The sequence below is a fragment of the Phocoena sinus genome, chromosome 1, assembly GCF_008692025.1.
Source record: "Phocoena sinus isolate mPhoSin1 chromosome 1, mPhoSin1.pri, whole genome shotgun sequence".
NCBI classification, from domain to species: Eukaryota; Metazoa; Chordata; class Mammalia; order Artiodactyla; family Phocoenidae; genus Phocoena; species Phocoena sinus.
The window spans coordinates 56,431,378-56,453,847 of NC_045763.1; the positions used below are offsets into that span (position 1 = coordinate 56,431,378).

Consider the following 22,470-nt stretch of genomic DNA (forward strand, 5'->3'; position numbering starts at 1 on the left):
AGAGCAAAGCTGGGGATCTGATTTTGAGACGTGCTTCTCATTTTTATATAACAGGCGAGTCTACATAAATTGCATGAAATTTAAACAGTGAAATACTGTTTGGCCGCTCGGCCTGCAGGATCTTAGTTCTTAGGGCCACGGCAGTGAGAGCGCCAAGTCCTAACTACTGGACAACCCGGGAATTCCCTGTGAAATCATACTTTAAATGCACTAAGAGATTTCGCGCTTTATGAGAAACATGCTGAATTACTTTAACAAAGGAACCTATTTTGTCCTAAAAGAAGGCCCGGTGCTGATGGAGGGTGCAGGAGGGAGCCTGGGGGCCCGAGGAACCACCTGCCTGACTTTCACTGCTGGGCTCACCAAGGGTGGGGGTGGGTAAGGATTACCTTCCATCTGCCCCCTGACCCCCAGAATCTGCGAATGTGACCTTATTTAGAAAAGGATCTTTGCAGACAGATGTAATTAGTTAAGGATCTTGAGATGAGGTCCTCCTGGATGAGGGTGACCCTAAGTCCAATGACCGCTGTCCTTATGGAAGAGGAGAGACAGACACAGAGGAGAAGCCACGTGAAGATGGAGCCACAAGCCAGGGACGCCTGGGCCCCCAGCAGGTGGAAGAGGCAGGAAGGACCCTTGCTGGAGGCTCGGGAGGGAGCGCGGCCCTGCCGCACCTGGATTTCTGAATTCTGGACTCAGAACTGGGACGGAGTAACTCCTGTTTTAAGGCTCTCAGTCTGTGGTGCTTTGTTGCAGCCGCCCCAGGACACCAGAACAGGGATCGCCTCACTCCTCCCCTCCCCCAGTCCACGTCCGGAAGGGTTGGCGTAGGCCTGGTCTGGATGGGAGGGTGCGGCGGGGGGCGCTGGTGACAGAGCTCCCTGCGTCCCCCGGGGCCTAGGGCGTCCCAGCAGGGAGTGGATGGCGTGGGGCCCCCAAGTCAAGGCCGTGGCCCGATGTTCGCTTCAAACAACCTGCCCAGCCCCGGCCGATGAGGCAGGAGACGTGAGAGCCCGCGGTCAGTGGCCAGGCCCAGCACGGACAGGGCGGCCCTTCTGAGTCACAGCGTGGGCACCGCAGTGTGGCCCGACACCAGGCTCCCGGAGACGACGGGTCAGGAGAGAGCTGGTGGGCGTGGATGGGTTGGACTCAGAAGCTCCTGGGACCCGGGTCCTGGTGAACCCTCATGGCTCTGGCTCGGGAGAGGTGGGCAGAGGTGCGAGATGGGACCTAAGCAGGAGGGCGGCGCCCGCCTCCCCTTTAAACTATAAAGAAGTCAAGACGGACTAATTCTTAAAGTCCCCTGAGGGGCCCGGAAGCCCGGCGTCCTATGAGATGCGAGACCCCTCTCCTTTCCTGCAGGGTCAGGGGGTGGGGCGATTGCTGGGCAGCCCTCGGCAGACCGAGCCCCAAGCACTGAGAAATCCCGGGGCGCTCCTGAGAGCAAAGTGCACGAGTTGGGCTCTGCCTGCGCCCCTCCCTGCCAGAGGTGGGTCCCGGGGACCCTCCCCTCGGGGCAGCCCAGCCGCTGTCACTGGGGCCCCTACCCCTGTCCAGCTCTCGGTCCTGGAAAAGTGCCGGCGTGTGCACAGGGCACAGCTGGCTAAACGCTGGTCCTGATCAAAGCGGCTACGGGGACACGGGTTCCACGACCCACCCCGAAGTCCTGGGCCGACCTGCACACATGGATGAAGGCTGCCCCCGACGGAGCAAGAAACGGGAAGGAAAACAGGGCCGCCCAGTGTGCAGAGGGACCTGTGTACCCCACCATCTGCTTCATAGGTGCCTGTGGGGCTGAGACGCAAAGGAAAAGCTGGGGAGGGCCTGGGAGATGGGGGTCAGTGGAGGGAGACGCGCTGCAGCACATCACACGCTTCCAGGGGAAGCTTCCTGTGGTTCTCACGGGGCTTCTGAAGGCCAACGAAGGCCACAGAAGCAGGCCATGATGCCGCCCGCCCCCGAGGCCCTACCTGCTGCGGACATCCTTGGTGCGGATGGGCACCAGGAGGCTGAAGGTGGACCTGGCCCAGTGAAGGGACGTCACGGGCCAGGGGGCTCGGGGGCCGGCCGGGGTCCAGGCTGCTGTGGGCCTGGAACAGTTTGGCCTGTAGCTGCACCTTGCAGTCCGCGTGAGCCCAGTCCACCTTGTTTGCTGTCCGCAGGGCGTCGGAGGCGGCGTTGCCGTCCATGGCGGGCAGTGGGCGCCGGGGAAGCAGGCTAGCCAGCCGGTGGATGCTCCCGGTCGAGGCCCCATCCCGGTGCAGGAGGTCCAGGGAAGTGCTGATCATTCCGGAAAGACAGTTACCCCGCGAACAGGGGCCTCCGCTGCCCGGGGCCCTGCGGGTTGTGGGGATCTCCTGCAGGGAGGTGCTCAGGCAGGGCGGGGAGCCACTGCGGGCCGGGGTCCCGGGGGCCTCGTCCTAAGGGGTGCCCCCGGAGGGTCTGGCCCGATTCCTCGCGGCCAGGTCCTCACGGCTGGTTTGAAACCGCCTCTTCCTCCAGCCTTTCTCATCCAGGGACAGTGCTCGCTCCAGCCTGGGCCTCGGCGGCGGCGGCGGCGGCTGCTTCAGACTGAAGGGTCTCCCGCTGGCCTGTGGGTCCTCGTTGCTGACTTGCGCTGGGGTGTCCAGAGGGAGCACTGGGCTCTTCTCGGGTCCCCAACGGTGGTCAGTGGCCGGGGACCCCGGGCGGGCGGCGAGGTCTTCATCAGTGTTTGGAAGCTGCCCCTTGAGCATCCTGCCTTCAGGCTGCAGATGCCGCTGGGCGGCCTCCGAGTGCTCCAGGCTCGCCAACTTGGATGACAGAGTCCAGGCGCCAGCCCTCACACCCGGGGGCAGACTGGCCGAGCCGGGAGACGGCTCCTCCTGGAGCTGCCGGCGACGTGCAGTGTCAGGGATGTGTGGTCAGCCGTCGCTGGGCAAGGTGCGGAGGAGAGAAAGGGCAGCAGCTCCCCCTCGGGCTGGGGTGGTCCAGCTGGAATACAGCCAGCTGCTGCAATGCGGGGAGCCGTGATGGTCAAGAGTCCCCGGCAAGTCCCTCTGGGCGCCGCCCGCTCCCCAGCCCCGCGGGCTTCGGCAGCCGCTCCCCAGCAACCGGCGGGCAGGGTCGCCCACATTCTCTTTTAAAAATTTTTCATTGGAGTATAGTTGATTTAAAATGTTGTGTTAGTTTCTGCTGTATAGCAGAGTGAATCAGCTATACATATATGTATATGCACTCCTTTAAAAATTCTTTCTCCATATAGGTCATTACAGAGTATTGAGAAGAATTCCCTGTGCTATACAGTAGGTCCTTATTAGTTATCTGTTTTATATATAGTGGCGTGTATGTGTCAATCCCAATCTCCCAATTTATTCCCCCCACCCCTTATCCCCCCTGGTAACCATAAGTTTGTTTTCTACATCTGTGACTCTATTTCTGTTTTGTAAATAACTTCATTTGTACTACTTTTTAACACAACTTTGCCATTCATCACCTGGTTGACTGGATTTTGTTGAATCCCTCTCTCCTCTCCTCTCCCACCCTCCTTGCAGAACAGCTCATGAGGTGCTATATTCCATGAGTTTTTCAGTTTGAAAATATCTCCTTATTGTTCAACAGTTGAGCTGACTGTGATATTCTTGAGTGGTCCTTGTGTCCTTTGCAGCCATGCTTCATCATCTTCTGGCCTGGATTATTGCTCTGTAGAAACCTAAGGCCAGTCTGACTTTTTTCCCTTTTGTGAATATAATTATTTTGTCCTGTATAGACTTCCTGACGAATTGTTTCTTCATACTTTAAGTAAGTAGAATCTCTCTATTGGTTTTGTTTTTCCTCTTATATATAGTGTGTCCTTTTAATCTCCAATTCACTTCTTTCCTTTCAGGGAAGTTCTCCTGTATTATGTCGTTCTTTTGGTCCATCTGTTCAGTTTTTCTATTTCAAGAATACCAGTTATATTGGATGCTTTGTTGAATATTCTTTGTCATTACCGTATTTTGTTTAAATTTTTCTTACAGCTGTGTTTCCTTTTGCCTTCAAACATGTTCAGGGCAGAGGAGAGCAAAACTTTATTTATATTCCATAACTACTTTATAATTTCTTTACCTTTTGTTGCCATGCATGCTATGCTGTAGGGCCTTTGCACTTACTATGCCCTCTGCCTGCGATGCCCTGGCTCCTGAGATCCATGTGGATTGCTGCATTCACATCTCTACTCAGGTATCCCCTCCTCAGTGAATCCTTCGTGTACCATCCTATCTACCCATGTCACTCTTTCTTCTTCCCTTATAATCACATGACATTAGATATTTATCTGCAAATTTGGTGTTGTGTACCTTCCTCATGCTCCCACCCACAATGAAGTCTTCAGAAAGCAGAGATTATATCTGTGTTGTTCATGGTTGTATTGCCTAACACTGTGTTTGCTGCGAAGAAAAGGCTTATATGTCTGATTATAGAGAGGTCTGGCCCACAGCCTGTAGCTAAGCCTACGTACGGGATACTTGGGGCAAAGATGTGGACCCTGGTGAAATCATTTACAAATCCAAATCCCTTTTGTCTCAATTGAGATACAGTGGGGCCAATTTTCCCCTAATTTGTTTCTAGAGACTTATGTTCAAAGAATGACCAAGCAGAATTCTTAAACAGAAGAGCCTTTCAGCAAAGGATTTGCAGATGATGGCTACTTCCTCAGTGCAATACCCATTCTCCCTTACTGGGAAAAGGGCTCCATGCTGTTAGAATAACCTGTTTAAGAACAAAGGTTTTAAGTTAGTAGTTGTCCTCTATGCCCTTAAACAGGAAAAATCCTTAAGCTAATACCAGAGGATGTCCACGCCATTTGGGAATCTCCCCAAGAATGCCTACCTAACAGAAATTCTTTAATTTCAATAAGACATTTTGAAGATCCAAACTTGTGGTTTAAAGCCAAATGTTCTGTGTCTTGTATTTATCAGTGGATCACGAAGTAGTGATTATAGCATATCTCGGTTTTTAAATCATTTACTACTAACCTATATAAGCTCTTTGAGAGCAGTACCCATTTATTACAAATCTCTTAAACTCGAGGATGTATGACAGGATTTCCAAGTGTCCATGGAAGGTTTCAGTGAGCAGGAATTAGTCCCTCGAGCTCTCTTGGCATAGTGGGAAATGTGGAGCTCACAAAGTGATAGGAGGTAGCATAATATCCGTTTGCCAACATCTGGAACACAGCTGCTTCTTAATCTTTTCACCATCTGTTAATAAAAACTGGCTGAAAAGGAATATGGAGGCCTTAGATACACATAGAAATAAATATTGAATAAACAGATAAGATATAAGAGAGAAAAGGCCTTCACAAAACAGATTTTTGATGGTGATTAATTTTAAGTTATAACTAAGGCTTCTGGTGGGTGGTGTGAATGGTCTGAATGCCCCACTGGGTTAGGGAAGACCATGGAAGAATAACTGACTGCTTCCAACTTTAATCCTTCAGTGATTAATTGTGATGAACAATCTGTAACCTGGTTCTTGTTTTTCTAACAACTGGGAAGAGATGGGTGGTCAGAAGCCACCACGTTGGCCCCAGATCTTAATGTTGGTAGGAAGGGGGCCTGATGTTGCTTGGCCTTTTCACAAGCTGCCCATCCCAGGCAGATGTTGGAAGTTGCCCTTCAGAGCTGCCCTTTTATTTCCATCAAGTGGAGGGCTTGCTTTTCTGCCTGGGAATGTGGTGGTGGACTCTGGCTCTGTGCCCTTCCTCTGGAGTGAATACACTCCAAATTAGAAAAACAAACGTCCTAGTTCCCTCTTGCCTTCCACTGCCTGAGCTTGTTGTTGTGGCACCTCCTGCTTCAGCTGCCCTCCCTCAGGCTCTTGGCATGGCTGACAGGAGTCGGTGCCAAGGCCCAGTGGCCAGCACTGCTGGGAACATAATACCAGTCAAGACTTTAGTGACATCTCCCTGCACCTGGTAAATCTTTTGGGGAGTTTTTAAAAACAACCTGTAAGGCACCATAAGTAGTGATGCACCATGATAGCTTCTGGGAGACTGTATAAAATTTCAGCTTTCAACGTGGATTGGCTGTTTGAACAGGACAGAGCAGCTTTTCCAGGCCAGGTTATGAGATGAGATAGGGATACCATGAGGTAGGTTTTCCATACTCCTGATCAGAAACCATGCAGTGGAACAGTGTCATATGTGTAGTTAAAGGGAGGAAAGCAAGCTTTCCATGCTTAAATATGATCTTTATTTTACTTTACCTGTTGGGCTTTCTGGTTTCCTCAACAATGGAATGTATTCACTGGGAATAGGCTGTCTAAGGAGGCTGGAATACTGCTAGTCATTTAAAAGCATGTCTTTCAGGATTAGTTTTAGTAAAACCAAAAGCATACCACAATTGTTGCAGTTCTTTAAGTGGAAAAATTATTAATGCTGCCACCTGTTGACAGAATTTGGGTGTGCATCAGCCCACTTGGTTAGTAATCCCTGCCCGCCAGGAATACCATATCCACGTGAGATCTGACACTATCCCGGGCATTTCAGGATTAAACACAGCCCCAGCCCTCAGGGATCTTGTAATTTTAATAGGCTCCATGAGCAAGCATATTTAAAGAAGAAGAAATAGCCACAGCTAGAGTGGCAAGTTTTCCTTGGGCCTGCCAGTGTCTAATCATAGCCTGCCTCGTCTAAATCACTTAATTAAGGGACGATAATCTCTTGGTTAGAATGTATTTAAATACTTTGCATATGCACCGAAATACTTTCCTGTTCAGAATGGCTATTCCTATTTAGATACAGATTTTCTGTTACAAGACTTCCATGGGATCATGGTTTAACATTCCATACATTAGCTAATTATTTGTTTCCTTCCAAATCCCAGGAGCCTAGCAGTTCAAAATACCAACGAGTTGAATCTCATACCAAGAGTAGATCTCTAGCAGAGAACTTGGATCAGTGGATATCAAATGGTAGCTAAATGTATTCTAGAGCAAAATGCCTACATTTACCCTGCCCCCCAAGTCAATATGAACATCTCATGTCCTGATACAGGGGCATATTGCTTGACAGGTTTCAAGTAGTCTTCATACTCTGCCCCTCTGACATTATGTTCTTTTGAAAAAATATGTATGGCTGGATAACAACGCTTTTTAAAAAACGGTTTAAAATGTGCTGGTCGCATTGCACCTCTTCTGACATTCTCTTCTTGGCAGCTGATTGATGTGAGAATTACAAACGAATTACTTTGGGACTTCCTTGGTGGCGCAGTGGTTAAGAATCTGCCTGCCAATGCAGGGGACACGGGTTCAATCCCTCATCCGGGAAGATCCCACGTGCGGGGCAGCAACTAAGCCTGTGTGCCACAACTACTGAGCCTGAGCTCTAGGGCCCGTGAGCCACAACTACTGAGCCTGTGCCCCACATCTACTGAAGCCCGCACACCTAGAGCCTGTGCTTCACAACAAAGGAAGCCACCGCAGTGAGAAGCCTGCACACCACAACGAAGAGTAGCCCCCGCTCGCCCAAATTAGAGAAAGCCCGCACAGCAACGAAGACCCAATGCAGCCAAAAATAAATAAATAAATAAAATAAACAACAGACATTTATAAAAACAAACAAAGAAAAAAACAAATGAATTACTTTGAGGATTTACTCAGCCCAACTTGCGACACTGGTGTAAATAAATTCAAGGAATTCTAGAGCTACCATGCTGCCTTTTATTTTTTTATTTTTGGCTGTGTTGGGTCTTCGTCGCTGTGTGTGCGTTTTCTCTAGTTGCAGCGAGCAGGGGCTACTCTTTGTTGCAGTGCGTGGACTTCTCATTGTCGTGGCTTCTCTTGTTGCAGATCGTGGGCTCTAGGCATGTGGGCTTCAGTAATTGTGGCTCTCAGGCTCAGTAGTTGTGGCTCTCCGGCTCTAGAGCGCAGGCTCAGTAGTTGTGGCTCTCCGGCTCTAGAGCGCAAGCTCAGTAGTTGTGGCGAATGAGCTTACTTGCACCGCGGCATGTGGAATTTTCCTGGGCCGGGGATCGAACCCGTGTCCTCTGCATTGGCAGGCGGATTCTTAACCACTGTGCCTCCAGGGAAGCTCCCATGCTGCCTTTTTGAGTACCATTTCCTATCGTCTGCCCTGAAGTCTTAAAATCAGAATCTGTAGGCTGAAGGATATTCATTTCTTAATTATCTTATAAGCAGATAAACACTGCTCCTCACTCCATGGAGCCTTTGTCCTCATGCCTATCTAGAGTGACAGGACCTGTGACCCTTCAGGCCTGTGACATTGTACCCCAAACTTCAGTGGGAGCCCCGACCCATCCCAGGGCCTTGGTGACCACTTCAGAGATTAGGACACCACAGCTGCCCTGAAAATTATACTATTTGAGACTGGTTACTTCCAACTGTGATGCTTGATTATTAATGGAAATGTAAGTCATCCCTCTTACATGACCTTTTAAAAATCCTCTTCTCTTTGTTACTGATTCCCCTCCTCCTGCCCCTAATTCTTGACTCTTCCACCGTTCTGGAATCCTGTTTCCTTATCAGTTTTCTCCACCTTCCACGTGCCCTCTATTTGTAGAATGCTCTGTCTACCTTCTGTCTTAAGGAAAACCTGGGTCTCCCCTTACGATGCTACATTTTTTTGTTTCTTCTGGGTTTTTTTTTGTTTTTTTGTTTTTTTTTTGCAGTACGCGGGCCTCTCACTGCTGTGGCCTCTCCCGTTGCAGAGCACAGGCTCCGGACGCGCAGGCTCAGCGGCCATGGCTCACGGGCCTAGCCACTCTGCGGCATGTGGGATCCTCCCGGACCGGGGCACGAACCCGCATCCCCTGCATCGGCAGGCGGACTCTCAACCAGTGCGCCACCAGGGAACCCCCCATAGAGCCTTTTTTTTGGCGGGGGGGTCGTGGTACACGGGCCTCTCACTGTTGTGGCCTCTCCCGTTGCGGAGCACAGGCTCCGGACGCGCAGGCTCAGCGGCCATGGCTCACGGGCCCAGCTGCTCCGCGGCATGTGGGATCTTCCCGGACCGGGGCACAAACCCGTGTCCCCTGCATCGGCAGGTGGACTGTCAACCACTGTGCCCCCAGGGAAGCCCTGAGCCTCAGCTTTTATAACTTTAAAATGTGGATGATGCTCACCTGGCAGAATTGTGACTTTTGAAATATTTATTAATTCATTCAACAAATATTTATTCAGCATCTACTATATGCCAGGCACTGTTTTAGGCACTAAGGATATGGCAGCAAATAACTTTAAAAGTTCTGCCCTCATTTTGCTTACATTCTGGTGGGAATAAAATAAAACTCAGAAAATAAGTCATAGACAAAAAGTGATGCAGAGAAAAAAAGAAAAAGAATGAAGGGTGAATGGGGCACCAGTGGTGGGCTGGTTAGAGAAGCCCTCACTAACAGACCTGCTTCGAGCCAAGGCTTGTGAAGCTGAGGGCATACCTGGACATCTGGAGTGAGAGCCTTCTAAGCAGAGGGGGCGTGAACTATAAATGTCTTAGGCGGGAGTGAGTCTGCCTGCTTGAGAACAGCAAGGATGTCAGTGATGTGCAGGGAGATGAGGAGAGAGGAGGAGAGAGAAGAATCAGGAACAACAGCAAGCCTTTGCCGGCTACTGCAAAGTTTTGGTTTTTCTGTTGCATGTAATATATCTGGCACATTGAGGATGCTCGACAAATAGTAACCATGATGATGAGGATGTTACTGTGATGCTCTGCTCTTCTGGTTGAAGAAAGATAGATGGGGTGACATTTAGGATTCTTTTAAGTACCGCCCCCCCTTTATACCCCTGGAACAACAGCATAGTAGAATAGAAAGAGCACTTGAAAGACCAGAGACCCGATGTTAAATCCAAGTTCCTCTGTTGACCCTCACTGAAGGCAAACATACTCATCTATCCAACAGAGGGTGATAATTCCTGCTCTGCCGACCTCCTAGGGTTGACGTGAAGAATGAAATAAGTAAACTTATATAAGTACTTTGTAAACAGTACACTAAAAATACACGTGAAGCATAAAGGCTGTGTTTGCTGAATTATTATTGGAACCTGGAAACCATCTAGTCCAGCTTCTAGAGTTTCCTTGTCTGTGTGAATGTTTCTAGAAATGGGGTGCACACTGGTGGAAAGGACTGCAGAGCCATACCTTTCTCGGTTTGGGTTCTGTTACAGTTAGTGTAGCCTGCATGTAGATTAGCTCCTTGCAAGTTGTGTCCCATTGCCGCCACAAGGCACACCTGTACTACCAGCAACTTGAGGCTGAATCTTTGTGCTGAATCTACCAGTCTTCTGAATTTTAACGTAAATTAAGGCTCATCATGATAAGGTTTTTTTGTGTTTTTTTTTTTTTTTTTTTTTTTGCGGTACGCAGGCCTCTCACTGTTGTGGCCTCTCCCGTTGCGGAGCACAGGCTCCGGACACGCAGGCTCAGCAGCCATGGCTCACGGGCCCAGCCGCTGTGCGGCATGTGGGATCTTCCCGGACCAGGGCACGAACCCGCGTCCCCTGCGTCGGCAGGCGGACTCTCAACCACTGCGCCACCAGGGAAGCCCCATGATAAGGTATTGAACTGGATCAGGAAAGTAAATTTAAAGGCTTTATTATCTAAAAATGAGGTGATGAAAGGGGCAAACAGATAACTAGAGTGGGAAGGTTATTACCGTCATGGCTATGCTGTGCCCGAGCTTTAAGCTATGCTTGGGTTGAGTTCCCTGGTGACTGGGTGGGACCAGAATGTGGAGTCCGTGTGCTGAACTGTAATTGTGGCAGAGAGCAAAGAGCACCAGTGACCCCCGCAAACTCTTAGAAACTCTCAGAAAAGGAATTAAATGTGGGTCTGAATGTGAGAGCCCAGTAGGTTGGCACTGCCCAGCATATTTTTGAAATCTGTTCCTTGTGAATTCAGCTTATTTTGTACACAGTTGCATTTCCCACCCATTCTTCCAGAGGCCCCCAAAGTTTAGAAGAAGTTCTAGGGGAGCTGAGCTGATGGGCTTCTGAACCTCATTAGACAAGGAAACTTTAACTAATAACATTTGAGTTTTTATTTGTTGAAGGAATTGTTATATTCTGTTTTAGAGCTGCCTCTTCTCTCCTACGGCTTTTTTCAGCTCTCAACCTCTACCCAAAGGATAAAGAACAATGTTTTCTTGTCAGGGTAGTGACTAGTGATGCTGCAACACAAGGCCCCAGGGAATGTGGCTGAGTGATTGCTAAAATTCTTTGTGCATACTCATCAATAAAAATGTTGTCTACATCTTCAGTGTATGGATATTTATGTATAAATATATAAATAGTACAATTTTATTAATATATAACTGGTAAAATGGGCCCTCCCAAATAGAAGATTAAAAAGGATGAGGAAAAAAAAACAATAGAGGTTCTGTTTCTTTCTGTACTCTGAGGAGGATCTCTTTGGAAGCTACTGCTTCAGAAGATGGCTTTTCCTTGAAATTGGATTTGAGGAAAGAGCAAAGATTGATTTGGGATTGTTTTGGCTGCAGGCATCTTTCTAATTCCAGTTGTCATCTTGAAGCTTCAATGAGGTGTAGGTTATACAGGGAAAGGCAGGACCTGGCCATCAGTGGGAGAGGTGCCTTTATGTGGAAGGCTTACTGCCCTCACTTTATTGGTGTGTCAATGTAGATTGTACCGGGCACAGTACCAGGAGATAACAAGGGGAGTGAGACACGTCTTAAGTCCCCACCTCAGGAAGCTCATCTTCTAGGGCAGACTCTGGAGCGTGGTGTAAGCTGAAGTGGACTAAGACTTGGCATAGTGCCTGGGCCTGCTGCCAAAGTGCTCTCTCTAGCATCCCCAGCCTGACCTGCAGTGAGCTGTTGGAAGGAGGGGGACAGAAGAAAGCACCTGGCTGAGGGTGTGTGTAGTATTCAAAAGGGAATTTGGTGGGAAAGAATTTGGTGTGGTTTTATCTGGACTCTCCTAAGACCCCTTCCCTGTTCGCCAGTCTGTGCAGCCGTAGATAGAATTGAGCCATGAGCACCCACATGGGTCCAAATCTTGCTCCTTGGTGACCCAGATAACAGTACATTGTTATTTACCTGGTAACTGTCACATATATGGGGCTCCAGAGTACACTCAAATGCTATGAAACCCCAATTCTAAAAGTCAGTCTGTTTCTGAACTTCATAATAATCAAAAGAGAAGTTGCTTCATGAATCAGTTTTAAAGTAATCAAGCCATTCCATAATAGAGGGTTACATATAGACTTTGCAGAGCTCAAGAGTCATATAATTTCATGGAATTATTTACAACTAAGGCAGACTAATCAAAGAAGTATATTCACTTAATAGAAAACTAGAAGGGGACTCCCCTGGTGGTCCAGTGGTTAAAAATCCACCTTCTAATGCAGAGGACGCGGGTTCAATCCCTGGTCGGGGAACTAAGGTCCCACGTGCCGCAGTGCAACTAAGCCCGCACGCCGCAACTACTGAGCCCGTGCACTCTAGACCCCGCGTGCCACAACTAGAGAGGAGGCTGCGCACTGCAGAGAAGATCCCGCGTGCCGCACCTAAGACCTGACACAGCCAAATAAGTAAAATAAGTAAATAAATAAATAAGTAAGAACAGTAGAAGACAACTACCCTAGTGTTTGCCCACTGTGTACCAGGCATTGCTGCCTTCCAGAGCTAAGGCCAAGGTGTCTACATTGTACTTAATCTTAGGCAGGTATGATTTGACCTTTTACTTCCCCAGATACCAAGCAGTCATAATCTGATCTGACAGAAATTATGTTGAGATTTGAAAAAAATCTAGTTAGTTTATTTAAAGGCAATATTGTTTTCTATTTTGAAGATACTGTATCTCAGTTCCCATTGCAGAAGCACCCTGAGCATACTTCCAGGCATAATCTCCCAACATGCGGGTGCCTTTATGTGAAGGGGATGCTTAGCCAGTGTGGGAGGAAGGAGGGGATACAGCTGAGTGACTATTGGCACAAGAGCCTAGGCTGCAAGATTAGAAATACCTATTTCTCTGATGAAGCCAGCCTGAATGCAAGAGAGATCACAAGAGGACAGCAAATGAGGATGTGAAAGCAGTTTCTTCTGATGTTAGCTGTAATGCTGGAACAGCTCTGGTGTTGCCTGGTGGAAGCGTGTGTTTAGCTTAGGTTGGGCACATGATAGCCGATGAACTTAGATGTGCTCTGCAAGATAAGCCTCTCCTCACCTCTGTTTGAACTTACTCTGTCTTTCCTTGTCCTAAGAATAGAGTTGAAATGTGCCCTGGGTTTGGGTCTCTCTGTTCTTGTATCCCTTTGCAAAGAGATACCGCTTAATCTCTTAAGAGATTCTGCAATAAACAACATCAAAATTTAGAAACTTGGGGGCTTCCCTGGTGGCACAGTGGTTGAGAATCTGCCTGCTAATGCAGGGGACACGGGTTCGAGCCCTGGTCTGGGAAGATCCCACATGCCGTGGAGCAACTAGGCCTGTGAGCCACAACTACTGAGCCCATGCGTCTGGAGCCTGTGCTCTGCAACAAGAGAAGCCGCGATAGTGAGAGGCCCGCGCACCGCGATGAAGAGTGGCCCCCGCTTGCCACAACTAGAGAAAGCCCTTGCACAGAACCAAAGACCCAACACAGCCAAAAATAAATAAATAAACAAATGTGGGGTTTAAAAAAAATAATAAAGGTTGGCCCAGTTTAAAAAAAATTTAGAAACTTGGGCCATTGGATAATTTTCCTTACTGGAGAAATTAGAAAAGAAGCTCCAGGGGAAGCCTAGAACAAATTATCTGTAGCGAAAGTCCAGTTTTATTTGTTTCCCCAATCCACTGCAGAGCAACCTCTTTTGCCAAATACAAATTACTGGAAAAATTAAAAGAAAAAAAACGAATAAATTCAAGCCCAAATTTTAGATTCAACAGAGTTAAAATTACTCTGTGGAATTGCTATAAAATTCCTAAATGTTTTTTCTCATTTCTGTACTTACTGTGACCAGGGCTTACATTGGACTGCAGACCAGATGTTGAGTTTAGTAAGATATAGGGAATGAATAATTTCAGATGGGACTTGCAAAGACACTTAGATACAAAGTACTGTAAGCGAGATCATCAGGGCATAAACTTTGGAAATAGCTACAAGGCCCTATACTAAGTTGTTCATCTGTGTTAATTTTTTAGAAGCTGAAGGGTATAGCAATGATCAAGACAGAAAAAGTCCCTTTTCTCAGAGTGAGATAGGGATAGAAAATAAGCATAAAATAAGCATAAATAAATAATAGAAAATAAGCAGTAATGAGATAGATAAGTGGAAGAGGAATGGGACTATTTTAAGTATACTAGTGTAAGAAGTCTCCCTGAGGAAGTTACATTTATGCATATATCTGAAATGATAAGGAGTCATATTCAGAGACCTGCAGGAAGAACATTTTAGGCAGAGGACAGCAAATGCAAAGGCCCTGAGGCAGATAGAAAGGAGCTAGTGAAGAGAGCAGTATTGAAAGTAAGTCGACGTGGCCAAAGTCAACCTTGCGCATCATGTCATGTGATACTGAACAAAAGAAGAATAAATTATGGAAGTGTAGATAAGGAAAGTGGTGTCATGGGTAGCCCAAAGGTGAAGTTGTGGGAACAGGTGAGTTGGGTTGCAGCTGGGGAACATGCAAGACCATGGAAAATCAGAAATATCATCCTGGTGTATGGAGAGGAGGGGAAGAGGGGCCTATTTCTTGTGCAGAAGATGATGGATGAGGACCCTGGGAGGAATGGGCTTTGGAGAAAAGGGCCTGGCCTCACAGGCAATAAGGAAGGCACTGAAGGGAGCAGAGGTTGGTACCTGGAGCAGGGGCACAGAGACAGTGTTGGGTGGGTTTTGTCACACTGAATGCAACACACACTCTGAAATCACCTTGGCATTCAGACGACTTGGAGATTAACACAGAGTGCAGCACGTTCATGTTTGAATAACTGGCTTCCTGTAATAGGAAAAGGAGTTCTTTGATTGTTAAGTGATTTAAGTTTGTCTTCTGAATATTGCACCTCCTATTATACTTTCTTTCCTGCTCTCCATCCACCCAGCTCTTTTACCTAAGATTTAAAGGACATTTTTTTAAAAAGTGATAATTGGATACAGTAAGGTTTTTAACAAAACAGACCAACTTGACAAACTATTTAGGTACAAGATACTACTGTGTACCATCCCAGCCAAACCTGGGGTTACATTTAAAGCAGGTCAATCCCTGGTTGGGGGGGGGGGGAATATATATATATATATAAAATTTGGGGTCAACTAACTGCAAAAAAGAAAGTGATGCCCATGAGTTCAAATTTCAACTGCAGTTTATTTTCCAACATTTAGAAAAGTAGGGTGAATTTTTGCAGTTTTGCAGTATCCAGATAGTTTCAAAAGCACCAGTTCTTTTTGAGATTGGAATTTTGCCCACCTTGTTACTATGGAGCAGGCTCAAATGAAGGTCTGAGTGAAGGATCCTACTTTATTTTTTAGACTTAAAGAATATTTGTGTGTGTATATATAGAGGTATCCTAAGAATAATATGTTCATAAGCTGTTAGAACTAAAAGGACACAAATAAAATTTGCCCCTTTGATTCTTTAACAGAAGAAGAAATGGAGGTGTTGTAACTTGCCCAAAGTCACACAGGTAGTTAAGAGCAGAGCTGAGACTAGAGCTGGGACTAGCCTAGTGATGTTTAGCACTTATTGCTTTTATCATGTGACTCCTTAGCCTTTCATATTCCAAATGCTAAAGCTAGGTTGTAAAGTAGCGTATTTTCTTCTAGTGTTAAATTTATAGAAGTAGATATAAATTCCTGATTAAATCTCCTTTCTGGGTAGTGTATGTGCAGATTTGATTATCCTGTCTCTGAAAATATTTAAACAACTAACTGAATTGGGAAGTGTCTCACATTTGATGTTTTGTTTTGGCATTTAGGTTTTCCTAGAACATTAGTTCAGGCCGAAGCCTTGGACAAAATATGTGACCTGGACCTAGTGATCACTTTGAACATTCCATTTGAAACGCTCAAAGATCGTCTCAGCCGACGCTGGATTCACCCTCCTAGTGGGAGGGTATATAACCTGGACTTCAACCCGCCTCATGTACATGTAAGAATATACAAAATACTTTCGCACATTGACAAGAAAGAGGTAAAACATTTCAGTTGAAAAGCAGGGGAACGATATGAATAGGCTGTTCCAAAAAGAGCAAATATACATAGCCAGCAAATATTTTAAAATTCTCATTCACTAGTAGTGAAGGAATGTAAATTAACGTTTACATTTATTGCTGGTTGGGATCTGGAAAAATGATACTCTTACCTGTATTAGGTATATGAAATATTAAGAGTCTTTTAGAAGAGCAACTGAGCAACCTATATTAAAACTTTTAAATACATATTTCACTCAACCCACTTCTGGGAGTACAGTCTATGGAAATGTAAGTACTTTCAGGTCAGGTCATGTACATGATGAGGCTTATTTCCATGTTGTTTGTAGTGGGAAAAATAAAACAAAACTTGAAAACAGAACGAATATTCATCTATGTGGATGATTAAATAAATTTGAGAATATCTACATTTTGGAAAATCATGTATAAGGTTAAAAAAAACAAAGAGACAAAGTAGTACATTCTTTGGCCCAGAGAAATATTTCCCCTGGGTATTGTTGAATGAGAAAAGCAAATAGCAGAATGATTACATTTTTCTGAAACCGTGACTGCCCTTCTTCTTCTTTTTTTTTTTTTTTTGGCTTGCGCTGCACGGCTTGTGGGATCTTAGTTCCCCAAACAGAGATTGAACCCACCCCTCAGCAGTGAAAGCACAGAGTCCTAACCACTGGACTGCCGGGAAATTCCCTATGACCACCGTTCTTTATGTATATCTGTTTACGTGTCTGTAAGCGCTCTCTAGCTTCATAGGAGTAGTGATAAAGATATAAAGGAGCTATCCTGGGCTGGCCAATGGTTGAGGCTGGGACAGAATAAGGAACAGGGTTAGAGTGAGTGGGGTCATGTGAGTGGTGGGAGTGCAGAGGAGGGACTAGGCAGGACTAAAGGCATGAAAGATTGCCCTTAAGAAGTTCAAAATATAACATCTATGCATCTGCATAAGATTAAATACATGTAAAGGTATATGTTTAAAGAAACTTTTGACAAATTCATTTAAAGAGTAACTGCTCTTTCTGATAAAGACATGAATTAGTTCAATCTGATAATTCTTCAGTTATTTGGTGGTAGATACTATTATTGTTCTTATCCAATGTGGAAGGGGTGGCTATTGTGTCTTATTGGGTTCATGTTTATGGAATAGGCTAGACTTGAATATAGATAGAGTCGGTAATAACTATAGAAAACTACTTCAAGGGGTTAAGGACGCCTTCCTAGCTCTGTAAGTCTTCATTAAGTCCTGATGAGTCTTTTTCATTTGGGCTAAGCACTGGTCTCCTTTTCAAGTTTTCTTTTTAAAATGTAAGTAGTTCTGGAAGTCCTTTATTAGAGCCCTTCCTCCATTCCATCCCCAAAAGCTAGTATGGGAAGAAAAAATGTATAGGGAGGAAAATAGGGTTCTGAACATGCATTGGAGTCTAACACAAAAGCTTCATATTTTGACTCTGCCTAGGCCTGCTGATGCAGACTCTCCCAAAATTTGAGAAGCTTGAACACTGAGTTGCTTTCCAAAGACTGGGTATCCCTCAAAGAACACCTGCAATTACAGCGCTATTTCCAAAGATAGCAGTAAAAGTGCTGCTCTGGCCTGAGTCAACCAGCTGTTGTGGCCAAGCTGCCCCAGGAGAGATGCTGATGTCCTATTCTGCTCTTTCTGGAAGCAGTTGTTGTTATCTCCTGATACTCTGAAGTCCTAGAAATGGCTTCTGAACTTTGCAGCAGTAAGTAAAATAAAAGAGAGGGAACTATAGGTGACGTACAGCTTTCTCCCATGCCCATGTCTCATGTTTTGTTAGGGTAACAGCCCTGGAATACCCATGTGATAATTGCGGCTCACCAATAAATCCTAAGTGTAAGTTATGTACCGAAGGCCCTGAGCTATAATAAAATTTTAGTGCATTTCAGACTTACAGCCGGTTTCAGACTATCCCGTTGAGTTCCCTGAGCCTTTTGATTCTGCTTTAGCCTACGTTTTTTTTTTTTTTTTTTTTTTTTTACTGTTCATCACAAAACTTTAATATTGTCAAACTAAGAAAAACATCCAGGAAGCAAGTATCTTTTGAATTCTAAGACAGTCCTAAGTGAAAACTCTGCTCCTAATACAAAATTTAAAAATGAACCAGGCTGTCATTTAGCTTCTTTACAAATAAACAGGATACTCAGGTAAAAAAGACTACTGTTGATAGCAATCAGTATTACAACAAAAGGAGATGAGTTTCCTGTAGTTTCCAGGTGTCTTCATGATTAAAGTAAATGACTCCTTCAGGCACATGAAATCCCAGTTTTAGTTTTTCTCCTGCTCTAGGATCCTTCCCCATGTTGCTGTCTCCCAGGAAGCCATGGTAAGCCTGTATCTCCAGCAGGCTGTGGGTTGTTGGCCTTGGAGGACACACATTCATCTCTTCCCATGGTGTCCCGAATGTTCTGCTCCTGGGGCTGGGTCAGCTGCTGGGGCTTATCCTTAGGAAGATCCAACTCTTGTGGCATCTCTGCCTCAGCCTCATGGAATAGCAGCTTACCCTGAAGGGTGTGTAGCAGGTGGAGGAAGGTCTGGTGCCTCTGCAGCTTGTACTGCTCCTGCCCTGCCTGCTGCTTCAGGGTTCCAAGTTCCTGATATAGCTGTTCAAGCTCCTGCTGAGTTCCTGTCTGACGCTCCCTCACCTCTGAAGACACCACTGCCAGATGCTGCAGACGCTTCTCCTGTTGTAGCTGCCACTGCTTCTGGACTCTTCTGAGTTTTTCCATGGCCATTTGCTTCTTGGCCTGGAGTTGTTCAAGGGCCTCCCGGAGCTTGGCCTGCTTCCTTTGGGCCTCCTCCACCTTGGGCAGTGCCTGGGTCAGGGAACTTGTGATGGCCTCCACGTGCTCTTGGTAGATGGCCTTCAGCTCTTTCCATTGCTCTTTGACTTCAATTGCCTTCTGCCGGCTCGTGTCTTCAGAAGCCAAGGGGTTCAGGTCCTGGGCAGTGCCTTCCTGAACCAAGAAATTCTACGGGAAGTCTGCTACTTGAAGCTGGCTGCAGAGGAGCTTGTCTTTCTTCCGGGAGTCCATCACAAACTCAGCCAGGATCTGCACGGGCAGTTCTGCCTCCTCCTGAAGACCTGTAGGCTCCAGGATGTCTGCCACCTTGGCCAGGGCCTCTTGGGCAGCAGCCTCCGCCTTAGTCTCTGCCGCCTCCATCCTTCCCCAGGCCGCACTTCAGCTCTAGCCTACCTTTTGACAGATTTATTTCTTGTTACTCTCTCCCCTGGTAGGCAATTCTCATGTGTCCATTTTGCTATTTGTAAGTAGGTGGTGTGGCTCCTGAAGTTAAAATATATTGAAAATCAAATTTTCTAAAATTGCAGTTTTTCAGTTCTCAGAATGTTTGTTCCTGATTTTCATGGGTATAATGACTCATGCCTAGTCTCCCTTCAGATGCCATTATTTAATTTAGTAAAATAACCTGAGTAAGTTTAATCTCAGAAGAGCTACGTGACAGAATTTGAAAGCTAGCAGAGACAGGACTGAAATACCTCCTCCTCAATGAAGTGTTTTCCCTAAGTAAACTGTTTGGTTCTTTGAGATATTTATTTTCCGTATTATGAACTCAAGCTTTGGAAAGGCAGCTAGTTTTAGGAATATTTAGAGGGCTAGACTGACATTGTCTAATGGCTGTTTGGTGTTGGGGGAGACAGCATGGAATTTTGAACTGTGAGTTGAAGGTATCATTTATCAGAACCACTGGAACATGTTTGGAAAGACCTGAGAAGTTAATAAAGATTTAACGTCAGCTCCTATGAAAACAGTTTAACATATTGTTATGAACGCTATTTCTTTTTTAACTACCTTCACCATTACTATTGTACCCCAGGCCTAAATCATCACGGGGTAGGAATCAAAGGTGAATATATGGTTTTGCCCAGGAAAGTTTTATTTCACCTATGGAATAGCCCAACCGTTGGCCATACTAACTGGTTTCTCTGGTATTTGTAGGGGATCGATGACATCACTGGTGAACCATTGGTACAGCAGGAGGATGACAAACCTGAAGCAGTTGCTGCCAGACTAAGACAGTACAAGGATGTGGCAAAACCAGTCATTGAATTATACAAGTGAGTGTGCTTCAGTGTTTCCATGGCAGATGGCCAGCCAGCAAGGTGTGGCTCCTCATGGGAAGGACATTGGGCTGCAGTGGGGTAGTGTTTCTTTAAGCTTGATAAACCCAAAAGGCCCAGTACCTCTCAGATGAAAGTCAGATGAAATGCTGGCATTGTACGTGGGAGAGAATGCCTGGTACTTTTATGCTGAAACTCTTTTAAGGACCAAAACCTGATCATCTCTGTCTGCTTGACTGTAAAACTGCATCTAGACTTTTCATTTTTCTCTTAAGGGACTGAAATAATGGCTTACATTTTGATACTCCCATATGTAAATATCTGACTTGGATAGAAGATTAGAAGGGACTTTTGGCCCCCACACGTCTGGAGGGTGTTTAAACAAAGAAGAGCTAAAACTACAGATTGCAAATTCACATGGCTCCAGAGGCCAGGCAGTTACTGGAAATGAGTGTCAAACCTTGTCAAGCTGGGCTGTTGAGTGACAGTTGAACTGGACAGCTTCCTCTGTTTCTCCAGCCAGTTATCACCCCAGGGACACTCAGGCTCAGTGTGACCAGTGATCCCTGTTTTTCAAGAGAAGCAGAAATCAGGCTCTCTCTGTGGAAGAAAATCCCAATTTTTATTATTTTATTTTATTTTTTAATTTTTTTACACAACATTTACAGCTTTATTGATAGGGTATAGCCATTATGCAAAATTCAGCCATCATTATACAACCTCATTTCCCATCTAAAATAAATGAGAATATATTTTACTTTAAATGGGACGTACTGGCAAAGTGCCAAGAATTAAAGACTAACCTTAAAGTCCTAATTTCATACTTCAAATATCACAAAAAGCTGTGATTCCCAAAACCATGAAAGCATAATGAAATAACTACACAGAGAAAAAGGACATTTAACTCATTTCATGCTTTCTTAATTTTATATAGTGAAAACGGACATATTTATAACTTCAGCATACTTCATAAAATCATTATTCATCAGAAACAGACAAATATTTACAAAGAAAATTTAACTTAAATTTCATAGTTGCTTATAAAAAGGCACTTGAAAGATTGGCCTGTATAAAGAAATGAGTCTTGTCAAGAGATGGTAAACTATAAATATAAAATATACCACAACGTTAAAAACCTCATAGTGTTCTATAGGAAAATCTCTAAAGGTAACTTAGTCTTTCGGGGTAAAAAAGTATTTAGCATTACAGATTTAAAATGCAAATTTTATATATGAATTCAATAAGGAATACATTTAAACCCTACATTGCCACATAATCATCATCTATTTTGTGGAAAACAATAAAAGTTACGTACTTTATGAACATGTGTACATCAAAACCAAAAGGTTACTTTTTACTTGTTCCTTTATTGGCAACTTTGATGCATTTTTTAGGTTTTGGTTCCCAGAGCGCGTTTTTTACAAATCTTGAAGCCACCCCCCATCCAGCTTGCCAGCCTCTTTCTCGTCTGTTATGTCCTTGACTCTGTTCATGTATACTCCGATTCTTTCTAATTCTTGCTTTACTGGATGTTCCTTAGGATTGATTCCCTGAGTTGCCAAATAAACCCAAAACACTGAATGTAATGTGTAAGTAGAAACTAAATCCACTTTTCGCTCGTTCAAATGGGTCCAACTTCTGCAACAACGCAACTCATTTCTAGACACAGACGTCACGGTCTTCAGCGTCTCGTCCACAGCACCAGTGGAATTCTCAAACGTTGATAAATACCATGACTTTCTACAGGATAGTCTTCATTAATTTCTTCGCCTGCCATTATGACCAACTCGCGGGCCTTCCACTCCTGCCTACCTGAAAGCAGTCAGCGGCGGTGACATCAGTGGTGCACCGGCTCTCCCCAGTTTTTATATTGGCAACAAGTTAAAAAAATTTTAACCGCATGGAAGCCAAACAAACCCTATATGTGGACTGCATTCGGGACAGAAGTGTACAGCCTCTGCTATAATCAGTTTCTGACCTTGTACCCCCCGAATAAGTTAGCAACCCTGTAGATATGACGTTGCTGATCATATTATTAGGACACGTCTTGTATTTCATGATCTATTGTTGTAAGTAATAAAGGTTTTAGAGTAGCAAGGATTGTCAGTGATTTGCTTTTTAATGTATATATTGAGGCAGATTTGGGGTTGTCCCTATAATGTTATTCTTGGATATGTTTTTGTTTATTTTTTTAAGGTTTTTTTTTTTGTTTTTTGATGTGGACCATTTTTAAAGTCTTTATTGACTTTGTTACAATA

The 22,470-nt window shown here is 45.3% G+C and overlaps 1 protein-coding gene and 2 pseudogenes across 3 annotated transcripts in view; 1 reads left to right on the plus strand and 2 right to left on the minus strand.

The window, feature by feature from the left end:
- Positions 1-22,470, plus strand: part of AK4 (adenylate kinase 4) — a 77,096-nt gene that overhangs the window by 48,290 nt on the left and 6,336 nt on the right. For all 3 annotated transcript variants that reach the window (XM_032650398.1, XM_032650388.1, XM_032650407.1), the window contains 2 exons: positions 15,885-16,057; positions 20,091-20,209. In XM_032650398.1, coding sequence (XP_032506289.1) covers positions 15,885-16,057; positions 20,091-20,209 — 292 coding nt within the window. The remainder of the gene's footprint in view (positions 1-15,884; positions 16,058-20,090; positions 20,210-22,470) is intronic.
- On the minus strand, positions 18,234-19,295 carry LOC116762869 (annotated as a pseudogene).
- LOC116762890 lies at positions 21,491-22,359 on the minus strand (annotated as a pseudogene).